At 50.8% G+C, this 14,384-nt stretch overlaps 1 protein-coding gene across 1 annotated transcript in view; it reads left to right on the top strand.

Annotated features, from left to right (window-relative positions):
• The window catches only part of PRRX1 (paired related homeobox 1), a 34,033-nt gene extending 24,160 nt beyond the window's left edge, over positions 1-9,873 (top strand). The window contains exons 2-4 of the mRNA XM_030455300.1: positions 6,279-6,454; positions 6,982-7,163; positions 8,894-9,873. Of these exons, the coding sequence (XP_030311160.1) occupies positions 6,279-6,454; positions 6,982-7,163; positions 8,894-9,032 (497 nt within the window). The 3' untranslated portion in view covers positions 9,033-9,873. The remainder of the gene's footprint in view (positions 1-6,278; positions 6,455-6,981; positions 7,164-8,893) is intronic.
• The last annotated feature ends 4,511 nt before the right edge of the window (positions 9,874-14,384 follow it).

Here is a 14,384-nt window from a genome sequence, read left to right on the forward strand (position 1 = left end):
CAGCCTGCCACAAGTTGGCTAAGAAAGGGTGCTGGAGAGGAGAAAGATGTTATCTGGAATGAGCTGGGGCAGGGAGGGGGCCAAGAGCCTTGAGAGGCAGCTTTGGAAATGAGAAAATACCAGTGGAGCAGGGCGGGGGTTAGGGAGTTTGATCTTGGCTGCCTGAATGCTGTTCCTAAGAAGAAACATCAGGACACATGGCATGGGAAGGGGAGCTGATGGGAAGAGGATGTGGGTGTTGGAAGTCATCCCCCTGACCTTTGCAGAGCTTTGGCTTTACCCGTGTGGAGTCCTGGCAAACACCCTGATCCCAGCTCTTACCCAGGAATGAGGAAGGGGCCGGGGGGGCTGAGATGCACCAAGCTCTCCAGGGAAGGTCTGGGGGTCCCAGCAGCTGGATGGCACTGAGAGGAGGTGCTGGGAAGCACAGCCCTCTTTTGGATATGATCCCTTTGGGGTTGGGCTGGCAGAGCTGGGGGATTGCATTCCCCCTGCCCTGGCCCCTGTCCAACACCTCTGTGGTATGGGGGCTGCCCTGAGGAGGGGCTGGGGGGGTCTGCAGCCCCCTTGGATCCCTTCCCCTCCCAAGCCTGGTAAATGGACCCTACTGGATGTAAGCCACAGTCTGGTGGTTTGGTCTCTTTGTCAGTTACAAAGTGCAGCCACACAGAACATGATTTGCCGCTGGCAGGCTCTTAAAATATGTGTTTGCTTTTGATTTTTTTTTTTTCTTTTCCTTTTTTTTTTTTTTTTAATTAATTTTCCGAGGATCGATGTGGTAATGCATATAAAAATTACAGTATGTAAACCAAAGTACAAAAGCATACAAGGAATTCCAAACACATAACACACTGTGCCTTGGAGCTTATGAGATCCATACAGCACTTATTGTATTATGGGAACACTCTGACCCCAGGACCCAGAGGAAGGGCTTGTTAGGGGAGCAGGACCAAGCCCTGTGCCTCGTCAGCTGTGGGATGCCCAGAAGGAAAACCTCAGCCAGTATCAAAGCAGAGCTCAGACGGGTCTGTGGGATCCAGAGGGACTTTTTGGTGGGATTGTCCCAGTTTCTGGAGCAGGTACAGTTTGTGACAACAAGATATGCTCTTGCCTCCTGGTAATGAACAACATTCCAGGGGGGCTCTCTGGATTTCCACTGGATTGTGATCACTTTGGGTTGGTTTTTTGTTTTTGTTTTTTTTTCCCAAACATAATTTCTTCTGCTGACTCTGCAAGTGAGAATGTTGATGTGGTTGGGGAGGACAAAGTGCCCGTGTGCTCTGCAGGTTCCCAGCAGGTGAGAGGCAGAGCTGAAACCACCCTGCAAGGGAGTTTTTGTCTTGTGGTTGTGCCAGAGGAGAGGACTCTGAGCTGCTAGGATGGAGCTCCTGCTATGGGCCAGGAGCAGAACAGGTCAGGGTTACAGGAGGGGAGCACACACTGCTCCATTTCATGTTAAAACTCATTTTTCCTATGGAAAAAAATTCAGTGTCTCCTTTCTGAAGCTCCACTCTGTGTGCAGAAAATGACATTTTTTACATGCAAAAAGCAACCCTGATCAGTTTGTGAGATAATCCAAAGTGAAGGGAAATTATTTAAAAGAAATACAGTGTCTGTTTCTTTGTGGTATCCTTTCTGTTTGGTTGTTTCTGTGTTCCTGGTGATGCTGACACCACTGGGACTTCAGATGCTTGAATTTTTTGTGCAATAACTGAAATAATTCAGGGTCTTGCACACAGATGATGCAGGAAAAAGCAGCAGCAAGTGGTAGGGAAAAACTCTCAGCTGGTGTTGAGTAATGGGATTAAAATGATAATTAAAAAATCTCTGTGGTGTGACCTGTGTCACAAATACACCCCCAGTGCCACTGCAGGTGTAGGGCTGAGCCTGGGCTGGGTGTCACCTCTGAAACAAGGTGAGGGAGCCTCTTTTTTAGGGTTGCTAAGAAAAGAAAGAGAAATTCCTTCTTATATGAAAGGGCATTAAACTGCTTTCTTCATCCCATTCCCTCCCTCTAACAGAGAGGAAAAAAAGCCAAAACCTACATGTTGAATGCTGTAATTATTCCTTCATCCCCCCTTTCTTCCTGTGTGCCCTTTTTTCATTTATTCCACCTTTTCAATAACAAAACAGTAACATTTGAGGTGTTATTTGAGGTAACCTTATTCAGTGTGACCTGAGCAGCAAACTGGACACCTGCATCCCACCCCACTGGGAGTCACTGGTGTCAACACCATCTCAGGGCAGGGCTTTGGGCACTGGGTGGGGTTTGTGTGCCCCTGGCCAGGCTCAACACTTCCTTTCCTGGCACTTTATTTTAGCTTTTGGGTTTTGGTTTGGGATTTGATGACGGCAGTTGGCAGAGCTGCCCTACACCCAAAGAGCTGCAGTGTTTTGGAGGGATGTGATGAGGGGAGAGCAAAGCAGAGCATGAAACATGAGCCTGCAAAGGGCTTGTGACTGTCTGGACAGCTGATGCTGCAGAGAGGAGTCTGCCTGGAGCCAGGGGGGACCCACAGAAGTTTTTCTGCTCAAGCTTCTTAAATTTTAACTTTAAACTCAATGCAAAAAATGTTCCTCTCCCCTCTCGTCTCCCTTTTCCTTTCTTTCCCCACCACCCCACTCCCAATAAAACTTGTTGGGTCTAATTTAGAAGAGTTTTGAGTTACTAGGTTTTTAGTTTCTTGATAATTTTTCCCCCCCTGTGAAATAGTTTGTTTGGGTTTTTTTCTTTAATCCGTGTTCAAACTTTCAGAGTCATTTGGTATTTTGAAGGCTGTGATTATAGTGTGATTCCTTATTCACTTCCTGGAATCCTTTCTCAGTTTACAGTTTATATAACTATAACAATGTGACAAATCTTTCCTGCCTTACCCCTGTATAATATTGTGGTTAAATATCTCTGTCCCCCACCTAATTAAATCCAATTGTTTACTTTCAGTTCAGATCCAGTTAATGTGCTACAACAACTGCTTCTGGACTTCATAGAACTGGTCAAAACTTTTCCAAACTGCCCACACAGTGTAAATCCTGTCTGGAAAATGAGTTTTTGTTCTGACCTGGAAGGAGGGCAAGTATGCACGAGCATTCCTGCCAACTGGAAATACAAAAATTCAGTAGCAAGTGGGAAAAAACCCCCAACCTGGTAACTTCCATGTGGGCATTCAGTGCTCAGCTCTGCTGGGCTTTGTGGATGGGTTATATCTGGAGTGTGGCATCCCACCAGGAGACATCTGATGGTACCCCAGGGCTGGCCACTCAGCCAGCTACTGTGCAATAAGGAGCTTAAATCAGAGTGGCTTTAGTTGTGGATCTGCCTCCTTGCAAGAGGGGATGCTGTGAGCAAGGGAAAAAAAAGGATGAAGGATGGGACACGTCACATGGTGTCACTTAGGAGCAGCTAAAAAAGCTTTGGTATGCCCTGGAAGTGGGTTTGTTTGTGATGCCAGAGTTTGCATGTCATAGGTGAATGTAGAAATAACCCGGGAAAACAGAAATGTGGAAACAGGAAACCAAATCCCCAACATGAAAGGTTGGGATGTTGCAATGAAATGACCAGATCTGCAGCCTGGGGTGCCTCAGAGCAGAACGTGCACTTCTGGCTCTCTGGGGGATGCCTTTGCAAGCAGCTCAGCTTTTGAGTATGAACACTGCTTGTAATAAAATATTTCTGATTAAAAGAATGTTGATGAAAGACTTCTGACCCATCTAAAAAGCTTTAGAGCTGTTTTCCTTGTTTCTCTTGTTTCTGCTGACTCCAGTCACTGGTGCTGTCAGCACAGTTTAGGAACACCATTTTTCAGCATTCAGGGTTGTTTCCTGATAAAGAAATAATAGTGGGGGGGAAAAAAAAACCCAAAAAATGCCCAGCTGACACATTGAAGGCAGCTGGTGACTGCTGTGAGCAAGGTGACATTTGCAGGTACCTGAGGTTTAGGTGTTTGCTGTCCCTTGTTAGCAGTTTGTTATCAGCATATGGCATGTCTGGAGGGCAACATCAGCTCAGTGGCCCTCTCAGCTAGTACAGCTGGTATTTTATGGGTTGTTATTCTCTTTTTCTTCTCTTCTCTTCTCTTCTCTTCTCTTCTCTTCTCTTCTCTTCTCTTCTCTTCTCTTCTCTTCTCTTCTCTTCTCTTCCTCTTCTCTTCTCTTCTCTTCTCTTCTCTTCTCTTCTCTTCTCTTCTCTTCTCTTCTCTTCTCTTCTCTTCTCTTCTCTTCTCTTCCCTTCCCTTCCCTTCCCTTCCCTTCCCTTCCCTCCCCTTCCCTTCCCTTCCCCCCTTCCCTTCCCTTCCCTTCCCTTCCCTTCCCTTCCCTTCCCTTCCCTTCCCTTCCCTTTCTTTCCTTCCCTTCCCTTCCTTCCCTTCCCTTCCCTTCCCTTCCCTTCCCTTCCCTTCCCTTCCCTTCCTTCCCTTCCCTTCCCTTCCCTTCCCTTCCCTTCCCTTCCCTTCCCTTCTCCTCTCTTCTCCTCTCTTCTCCTCTCTTCTCCTCTCTTCTCCTCTCTTCTCCTCTCTTCTCCTCTCTTCTCCTCTCTTCTCCTCTCTTCTCCTCTCTTCTCCTCTCTTTCTCTCTTCTCGTCCTTTTCCCCTTTCCTTTTCCCTGCTCCCCAGGTATCTCCTGTTGATGTAGCTGCATTGTGCTGTTCCAGAGGTGCAGTGAAAGGAGCTCTGAAAACCCCAGTGCCCCTGTCTCAGGTTGTGCTTGGCTCTGAAGGCAGCTGCATGCAGGGGGTGGCTGATGTCCCAGCCCTGTGCCAGCCCCTGCTCAGGCACCGATCTCTCCCTGAGTCACCGGAGCCGCCTCCAACTTTCCGCTCCTCAGCCCCTCTGGTTTGGGGCCCGGTAATGATGGGGTGAGCAGTGAATCACCAGTGTCTGGCTTTGTGCTGGGAGAAAACCCAGCAAATTGTGTCAACGTGCTTGGCAGAAGGGATCCTTGTTCTCCAGCTTTTTACAGGCTTTGGACCTTTTCTTGCGCTCCCCGGGGCGCCGTGCTCGCCCTTCCTCCTGTGCAACCCTCACACAGGATCTGGGCCATGGGCCAGACACCCTTGGGCTTGTTCTCCTGCCAGCCAAGTGTCATCTTCTGGCCAGGAGATGATGCTTCAAAGGCCCAGAGAGGATTCCCAAGGGGTCTCAAAGGCTTTTATTGATTTGTTCATCCAGTCGATGTAGGGTAAGTTCAGAAGAGAGAACAGCACAGCTGGGTAATGCAGGAGGAGGCCAGACACCCGTGGTGGTGTTGGCCTCTGGAGCAGCTGCTCTTGCAGTGTCTCTGCCATTCAAAGGGATGGTTGTGCCCCAAGGCTTGTTCTGCCCTGTTTGCTGTGTTGTGTGGTGCACAGCAGCACGACTCGGTTGAAGCTCCAGCCAAGCAGGAGGAACTGGCTGACCCTTTTTGGGAAGGCTCTGATGATGGGGCAGTGGAGGAACATGCAGGATTTTCCTGCCTCTTCCCATGGGGCAGGCCATGGGATGGTCCTCAGCCCTTCAGAAAGTGGAAGCACGTGCTCCAGCAGCAGTGAAATCCCATCCCACTGCCTCACAGCTTCACTTCCCACCACCCAAGCAGGATGGAGTCACCTGTAGCCTTGTTTCAATGTCCTTGGATTCTGTGTTTGTTTTTCCTGCACGTTCCTGCCTCTGCAGATCCCTTCCCAGCTTGGCTTTTGGGGCTCAGCATGCCTGTTACAATCCTTCCTCCCAGATACATGAAAACTGAGAGGGTCTTTTCAGACCTAGGAATCCTCAGGCTGGGAATGAGTCTCCTGGGGATGGTCAGGCTGTTGGAGAAGGGGCTGTAAACCTGCAGGAATCTGCAAAACCTACTTCCATGTAAGAGGAATGTCCTTTTGCTCCCAGATGGGTGAGCCCGGCTCTAGAGACCTCCAGGTGCTGTACCCATTGCCAGATGGGTGTGAAAAGAAAGGCAAAGAGGTGGTGAGGGCAACCAGTGGGGCTTTAATTTCCTCACCAGCTTCTCTCTCCTAGAGATGGGAAGGAGAAGGGGACGTTTCATGCTTCCACATGGCAAAAGGGGATTTTGGGCAATTGTATAGAGCCCGTGGACTCTCAGAGCAGACGTGGCACTTCAGGAGATGGTTTAGTGGTTCTGGTGGTGTAGGGCTGATGGTTGAACTTGCTGATCTTGCAGGTCCTTTCCAACTGTGCTGATGTGATGCTTCTGAGCCCTCTCCATCTTGAGACCCTCAAGGTTATTCACACCCCTGCTGGATGCTCTTAGCTTTCTAACCCTGTCACACCCCTGATTGTCTCTCCTAGATGATCAACTGAACTCAGAAGAGAAGAAGAAGAGAAAGCAGAGAAGGAACAGGACTACCTTCAACAGCAGCCAGCTGCAGGCACTAGAGAGGGTCTTTGAGAGGACACACTACCCTGATGCCTTTGTACGGGAAGACCTTGCACGCAGAGTCAACCTCACTGAGGCCAGAGTCCAGGTAATGCTCCCAGGCACACCCCAATGAGGGGTCATCTGCCCATCCCCTGCAGCCCCTTCAGGTCTGGGTGGCACCTTGGGGAGGTCTGCCAGGCCTGAGCTGCCTCCATCCTTCCCATCTGCTCGCTCAGATGTGTTCAGATGGTTGGTGCAAGGCTAAGACCCTTGATGTATTGTGCTCAGGCTGCTCACATTGTCTTGAGCTGCTCAGCTCTAAGCTTGCAAGGCTGCAGCTTCCGAAGATCAAAGCAGACCACAGAAGATGAAGTGTTGCACAGCACTCCCAGGCTTTGCTGCCTCCAGCAGAGGACAGACATAATAATCCTGCAGGGACCTCACTGGGCCAGTTCCTTGCAGGAGGGCTTCACTGGGGCAGACATAAGGATTGTCTTGTCTTTAGAATTTCCAGCTTTCTGCTTTTATAGAACCCTTGCTGGGCCAGCAGAGCAGAGGTAGTGTGGTGAAAGGGTGAGCCTTGCAGCAGAGCTGGTTGTGATGCTTGGGGGATCTCTGTGCTTCCCACCCCAGGTGTGGTTCCAGAACCGGAGAGCCAAGTTTCGCCGGAACGAGAGGGCAATGCTGGCCAGCAAGAATGCCTCTCTGCTCAAATCCTACTCAGGGGATGTCACTGCTGTGGAGCAGCCCATAGTACCTCGCCCAGCTCCAAGACCCACTGACTATCTCTCCTGGGGTACTGCCTCACCTTACAGGTCAGTGAGCAACTCCTCGGGGGCTGAGTTGTGGCTCAGTGCAGAGCAGCCTGAGTGTGGCTCTCAGAGAGCTCGTGGGGTTGTTTATATTTGCATGGGACAACTGGAGGATTTGTCAGTTTGGCCACCCCACTGCTTGGCCTTGCTCATCCCCATCTCTCTGCCATGCTCTGAAGGTGGCCTTGGTTCAGCATCCTTGTGGCTTTCTGGCAGGCAGCTCCCTGGGTGATGGAGCTGCTTTTATTTTAGTGGTAACTCTCTGCAGTTCAGGAAGTTTCAGCAGAGGATCAGGCAGAAAAACATGGAAACAGAGAGGTGGCACTTGATTCCCTTAGTTCATCCAGCTTAAAGCAAGGAAGAAACGTTTCCATGGGAATTGGTGGAACTGGTGGCAGAGCTCAACCACCACTCAGTGTCCAGAAGAGGGAGTTGTGTGGCTGTGCCATGGCAGCCACTGGAATTAGGAACTCACTTTATGGATCTTGCTCCCAGTCCTCCCCTTAACTCTGAACTGGTGAGCAATTTTTTTCCAGTTGCTGGAGCACCAGTGTGTGTGTCAGGGAAGTGAGGATTGTGAGGCACACATGAGGTGTCTCTGGGTGGCAGACTGGTGTTCAGTGTCCATCTCCTGTGGCCAGCACTGCTCAAGGGGTAGCAGAAAAGAAGAGCAGATGTGGCAAGCCCAGTCTGCTCAGAGCACCTGGGATCTCCATGCATGCCACAGACCTTCCTGTCCTTCTCCATGGCATCCCCAGCCCAGCAAGAACTGGGTGTGGATGCAGGTCCACAGGATGTGTTGCTCTCTGGGGAGTCAGCTCATTTGTAGGCAGTTAGAAATGAGGTCACTGGGTGGTTTTTATCACAGGGCTTCATTGTTGGTCAAGACCTTGGGACCCTTTGGTTAGATTTCTTCCTTTTAACATGGCTGGGCACTCCATCCTAAGAGATCCAACCTCCCTGGGGCAGCTCCAGGCCATGTCCTCTCCTCCTATCCCTCATTGCCTGGGAGAAGAGCCCAGACCCCCCCTGACTGCAACCTCCCTGCAGGTTTGGGAGTGATGAGGTCCCCCTGAGCCTCCTCTAAACACCCCCTGCCCTTGGCCTTGTTGAACTTCAGCCCCTTGGCCTCAGCCCCTTGACCCAGCTTGGCCAGGTCCCTCTGCAGCATCTTCCTACCCTCCAGCAGCTCAACACTCCCCCAGTTTGGTGTCACCCAGGAATTTACTGAGGACAGACTCAACCCCCTCAGCCAGAAAGATGTTGAATAGGACTGGGCCAAGGGGGGATCAGTATGGAAAGGGTTTTTTCCCAGAGTGTCTCTTTTCTGTAGCTCGTGTTGCAGAAGTGCTGTGATTTGACAAGCAGTAAAACCAGCAGTTGCTCTCATCAAAAAGACATTGCTTCTGCTGAGAATGATTTAAAAGCAATGGTCCTGCAGGCTGGGCACCCTGACCTCACTGGAAACCTTTTGGGTTAGAAAATAGGAAGTGGAAATTTTCCTATTTCCTTCAGCCCATGTTAGCAGTGGGTAACCCTGGGGAAGTGAAGGGCAGCTGAGAGGTTTCTATGGCTTTGAAATAAAAAGTCCTGGTGGTTCCCCTCTCACAGAAGCAATAAATCCTGCAGGAATGGAAACTTTAGGGTTGAACCTTGCAGGGGGTGTGCACCTGCCCTCTGTGTGGTGGGGAGACCACATCTGATGCCATTTCTTGTCTCTTTCCATCCCACAGTGCCATGGCCACCTACTCTGCCACGTGTACCAATGCCAGCCCAGCCCAGGGCATGAATATGGCCAACAGTATTGCCAACCTGAGACTGAAGGCAAAGGAATATAGTTTACAGAGGAATCAAGTGCCCACAGTCAATTAACGACTGGAGGCAGCTGCCTTGCAGAAGGAAAGAAATACAGCAGCACCCGTCCTGCTTTGCAGCTTGTTTGTGCTGAGAGAAAAAAGGAAAAAACAAAAAAAAAAGAAGAAAAAAAAAAAAAAAAAAAAAAAAGAAAGAAAAGAGAAAAAGAAGAAAAAAAAAAGCCAACCCTAATCCAGAACTGAGCATGGGGACCAAACTGGGAGCAAACTGAACCGCTCATGAGTGACAAGGTTCCTTCTTCCTTTTGGGATGATGCCACCATAATTTTTTTTTTTTCTTGTTATTGTCAGGTTTATTGCTTCTGCTCAATATGCTATGAGCTTCTTCAGTAAAGGACAGTCTCACCCTTGTTGGTTTCTGTTTTTGTGGGGGACTGCAAAATAAGAAACCTCTGCCCATCTCAGCCCCTGGACATGTCCCACCCCCCATCACGCTGAGATGCAAAGCTTCCTCCTCTCCCCCCTTGCCCCTGCTCACCTTGGGGAAGCTTCTCCATCACTGCTTCCCACTGTATCCACCTGTCCCTTCATCCCTCCAGCCCCTTGTGCCCCAGAGGCAGCACCAGCACCATTAATTAGCCAGCAAGAAGCCCATTAGTGCGAGGGGATGGGCTCAGCCTGCCCTGCTCCAGCCTGAGAGCTGAGGAGCCTCTCCTCAGGTTTCCCAGCACTTTGTTGCTTTCCCTGAGTATTCCCAGCACTGCTGCCTCAAAAATCCAAAGACAAGAGAAAAGCCAACGTGGGTGTGTGACCAGGGAGAGGGGGGAGCAGGGGGGGAATCACTCTGTAGTGCCAAGAATAGGACTGTTAGGACACTCCTTTCTATGCCTTACAGTTTGCACCACAGGGAAAGGTGTTGTCCAGATGCATTTGTTTTATATATACTGTATATATTTATATATATAAGATATACATGCAAGCTTGGTTGGTGTTTTTTATTAAACAAAATAAAAATCCATTGAAAATGTTTGGGATGTTTGTGCTGCATCCAGGTTCCTGGAGCCCTGCATGGAAATTCCAGCCTCTCTCAGCCTCCTCAGGGCTCTTCCAGCACCACTGGAAATGCCCAGCTCACATCTGCCTCTGAAAAACCCCAAAGAGGTCACCCTGGGGCAGCCACACTTCTTTCCAGGCTTTCCCCATGGGCATTTGCAGCTTCACAGAGCAAGATGGGGACCTCCCCACCAGTCAGATGGGTTCACCTGGATCCTGGGAGGACACCAGGACATCCCTATGGGAAGTCCCCTCTGAGGACAGGTGATGTCTTGGCAGGGAGTATCCCACCTGAAAGCTGTTGGAGACTCTTCCCCAGTTCCCAGAGCACTGCAGTGGGATTTTTTCACCACTCTCCATTGCTCTCCTTCCCTGCTCTCCTCCCTCTGGGCTCTGCAGAGCAGTTCAGGACCCAATGACCTCCTCTCCATGAAAAGCAGAGAAGATGCAACCCAAAGGAGGTTTCTCCCATGTGAGCATCCCAAGGGAATCAGGAGTTTTCCCATTCCTGGTGATGCTGCCTCTTTCCAGTTTTGGGGGGAGAAGGGGGCTTGTTTATGGCAAATAGACCTGCCCAAAATGAGGAGGATTTTGCCATGGAACAGCCCCACTGAAGTTACTGCATGGCCCAGGCTGGGCCAGAAGGGAGAGAATGAAGCTCAGGGGTGCTCTGGTGGGGTGGCATAAGGTGTGCAGCTTGGTGTATGGGTAGTGTCTGCCAGGGGGCTCTGATGGCCTGAAATGGCATCTTGCAGGAAATGAGAAAGAAATCTCTTTAAAGTAAAGGTGAAAATGAAACTGGCAGAGGATAAATGGAAATGCAGCTCAAGTATTTGAGCTGACACTGAGGGGGAAAGCTCCAAATCCAAGCTGGTGTACCTTGTGCTCATGATGGTATGTCTTGCTGCTGGATTTTTTTTTCTCCTGGTATAGAGAGTTTTGAGGGGAGGAAAAAAAAACCAGAAATCTAATTGCAATCAGCATAAATATCCCCTAAATGCTGAAGATGAAGCTTGCAGGCAGAGCAGCAGCAGGGGAAGCCAGGCTGGCCATTGCATTTTAAGAAAGCCAGGATGTTCTGTTTGATCCCTTTTGGGTTTTTCTGGTCTTTTCCTTCTGTAGCCTGGAGAAGCTAATGCCAAACTGGTTCTCTGATGCACAGTGTGGTTCCAAGTGATCACACTGCAAATCTCAGCCTGCTCTTACAAACTCACTCGTGGTTTCTGCACCCACACAAACTCCTGGACAAGGAATAAGTCCCTGGCTCCATGTAATGTTACTCAGAGGCTGAGCTGGTCCTTAGGTGCCTCAGCCCTGTCCTCTCCTCCCCTTCCTGCCCTCCCTGTCCCACCAGCAGCCCCCAGGAGCTTGATTGAGTTCCCCTGAGGTTGCCCAAGTGTCTGCCCTAGAGGGTTCAGCTGTTGCCTTGGTGGGCTGGGGCTTTCCCCTGACCTTTAATCTCCTTTTCTACAGCAGAAAAAATGCCCCTGAGCTGCATGGGTGGACAGGCACCCGTTCCTGAAGTCAGCAAGGAGAGAGTTCAGAGAGCATCAGCCTCCTGGTACCTTGTTAACCATCCATGGACTGGCACATTCCCAGGAAGGAGCTCACACAGATCCCTGTGCAAACCCTTGTGCACCCCTCTCTATCCCTGCCTTGCAGGGGGCTCTCATGGGAAGGCTGTGGGGGCTTTTGCACCTCCAGTTTTGGTTGAGGTCTGGGCTGGGGCTGCTGGGCTGGGGCTGCCCCAAGAGCTGACTGGGCTGAGTCCTTTGAGCATCCCAAACTGTTGTTTCCTTGTCATGGCTGTGTTAAAAGGGGGCCCAGCTGGGCAAAAGGGTGGATTTTGTCATTTGTTCCTTAATTGCTGATGATCTCAGCCCCCAGGCAGTGAGGAGTTGTCTATCAAGGGGAAGAGAAACATGGTGATCATGTGTGTTTAATCTGTGTTTTATTGAACCATTTATATCCATGTGCACATTAAGGGCCTTGTCCTGAAAGCAGGGAGTTCTCCAGGGTTTTAGTGGACTTTCTGCTTCAGCTCCTGGGAAGTTGCCATGGTAACCCTGCCATGGTATCTCCAGGCTTGGTTGCCATTCAGGGGAGAAAATGTTCCTGCAGCACATTCCTCTCAGCTGCTCTGTGCCAGTGCTGATTGCTCAGCTCTGCCTCAACCCCCTTCCTTGACACAGAAATGATTCCCTTTCAGTGGGATTTTGGAGCTTGGGGATGGAGGGATGGAGGGAGGGATGGATGGATGGATTAATGGATGGATGGAGTGAGGGATGGAGTGAGGGATGGAGGGATGGATGGTGAGGCTGGCAGAGCCTGGCACCTGCAGCCACAGGAGGGATTCCCAGATGGAAGTGTATCCTGTAAATGATCTCCTGCTTTGTGATGTAAAATGTACAGCGTTTGCACCAGAGCAGAAACCATGGTTTTCAATAAAAAGGGGGAGAAGGCTCCCCACTCCTTCCTCTAAGCTGCTACCTGTGCTGCCTGTTGCTGCCCTGGGGCTTTGGGAGGGGACAAGAGGGGTGAAAGGCAGCAGAGCAGAGCTCAGGGCTCCCCTTCCCAGGAAACCTGTCCTGGGGACACCACGAAGCTGCTCAGGGGGCTACAGGGGGAGGGAAAGGCACCAATGAGCAGGAGAGATGGGTTGAACACCAACACCTGGGCAGGGGGCAAGAAGAGGGGGGTTCAGGAGGGAAAACACCAGTGCAGAGCAAGGAGATGGTCAGGAGGGGCTGAGAGGCTAATGAGTGTGTTAATTAGTGCAGTTGGCTATTAAAGGAGGAGAAGAGGTTGCTCAGGGCAGATATGAAGCTGGGTGAGTTGTGCTGGGGAGAGAGGAGGGAGGAATTTGGAGGGTCTGGGGGTGGCTGGGGGGTTTCTGTGCCTTCCCTTCTTGTTCTCTAAGTGATTCATTCAGATCTGAGCCAAACATTGGGAATCCTGAGCCTAGCTTGGCCTCCTGCTTCTTGCTGAGCTGGCTCCTGCCCCTCCATGGGCAGTGTGTGTTTGGGGGAGCAGGATGAGGGCAAGGAGCAGAGAAATCTCAGCATCCCAGCGCATGGAGAGACCCTGCTGAGAGGAGCTGGGTGCCTCTGCAAAGCCCTGAGCAGCCAGCCAAGCTTGCATTCTTTGCAAACCTGGTTATTCACCTCTCTGAAGCTGAAATAATAACAGTATCAGCCTTTTCTCTTGTTATTCTCTGCTTGCCAGAAGATGTAGACTTGCAAATAGCATCGCTTCCAAGTTGTTTTCTGAGACCAGAGTGGTTTGGACTGAGTTGAAACAAACCTCAGGCGTTTGTCCAGAGCTGCAGCTGTCTCACCTCAGCTCCCTGTGGGACTCTCTCCATCTCCCCCCTGGCACCAGGGCCCTGGGGCTCCTCTCCTGCTGGCTGCCAGGCACCAGGAGGTGTCACCCATGGAGCTCCAGATCCCAGCTTTCCCAAGAGGAGAAGTCAAAGCAGTGGCAGGAGCAGCCCCAGGGCTCAGTGCTGGGGCCACTCCTGTTGAACATCTTGATGAGTGATTTGGGTGAGGGGATGGAGAGCACCCCAGTGAGGGTGTAAATGACCCTGAGTTGGGTGGGAGATCTGCCCGAGGGCAGGGGGGCTCTGCAGAGGGACACAGAGGGGTCTGATGGATGGGTCAAGACCAATTGGATGGGTTTCCAAAAGGCCTTTTAAAGGAGGAGCCAGGAGATGGGTGTGCAGGGGATGCGGCTATGAGGGGGTGAGGGTTTCTCTGGGAAGATGGAGCTCCAGGTGACTTTGGTGGAGAAAGGGACTGAATGTGACATCTGGATGTCATGGCAAGGAGAGGGGTGGTGGGAGTTAACAGCAGGGATGACAAATGACAACCAGCAACTTAAAATCTGATTTTCTCTCTCTTATTTTTAAATAAAAATAACTTTAAGATTAGAGTTACTCTTTCCAGTGTCGTGGCCAAATCCTACTCTCTGTCTAGCTGGATTCCCTTGGCAGCCCAGGACAGATGCTGCTTCCTTTGCTTCCTGCCTCTGCCTGCCCAAACGATGCCAGATGTTGTCTCAGAGCTGCTGTTTTCTAACCCAGAGGTGGTTTGGGGCTGGGTGGAGCCCTCCTTGTGAAGGGGAGGTGCTAAAATCCCCCAGGCTATAAAGGCACTGGGGGACACCCTGCAGCACCTTGTTCCAGAGGTCAGGGTGCCCTGGGGTTCCAGCTGCCTGCCAAGGAGAGGAGATGCTGCCCCAGGAGGCAGAGAAGGTGCTGAGCATCCCTTGAGGTGAGTGTGGGGCACCTGGGTTTCCCAGAGCTCCCTCTTCCCATCCATCCCCAAGCAGGAAAGGTCACCCCACTCTTCTGAAG

Source organism: Calypte anna, chromosome 8 (genome assembly GCF_003957555.1).
Source record: "Calypte anna isolate BGI_N300 chromosome 8, bCalAnn1_v1.p, whole genome shotgun sequence".
NCBI lineage: Eukaryota > Metazoa > Chordata > Aves > Apodiformes > Trochilidae > Calypte > Calypte anna.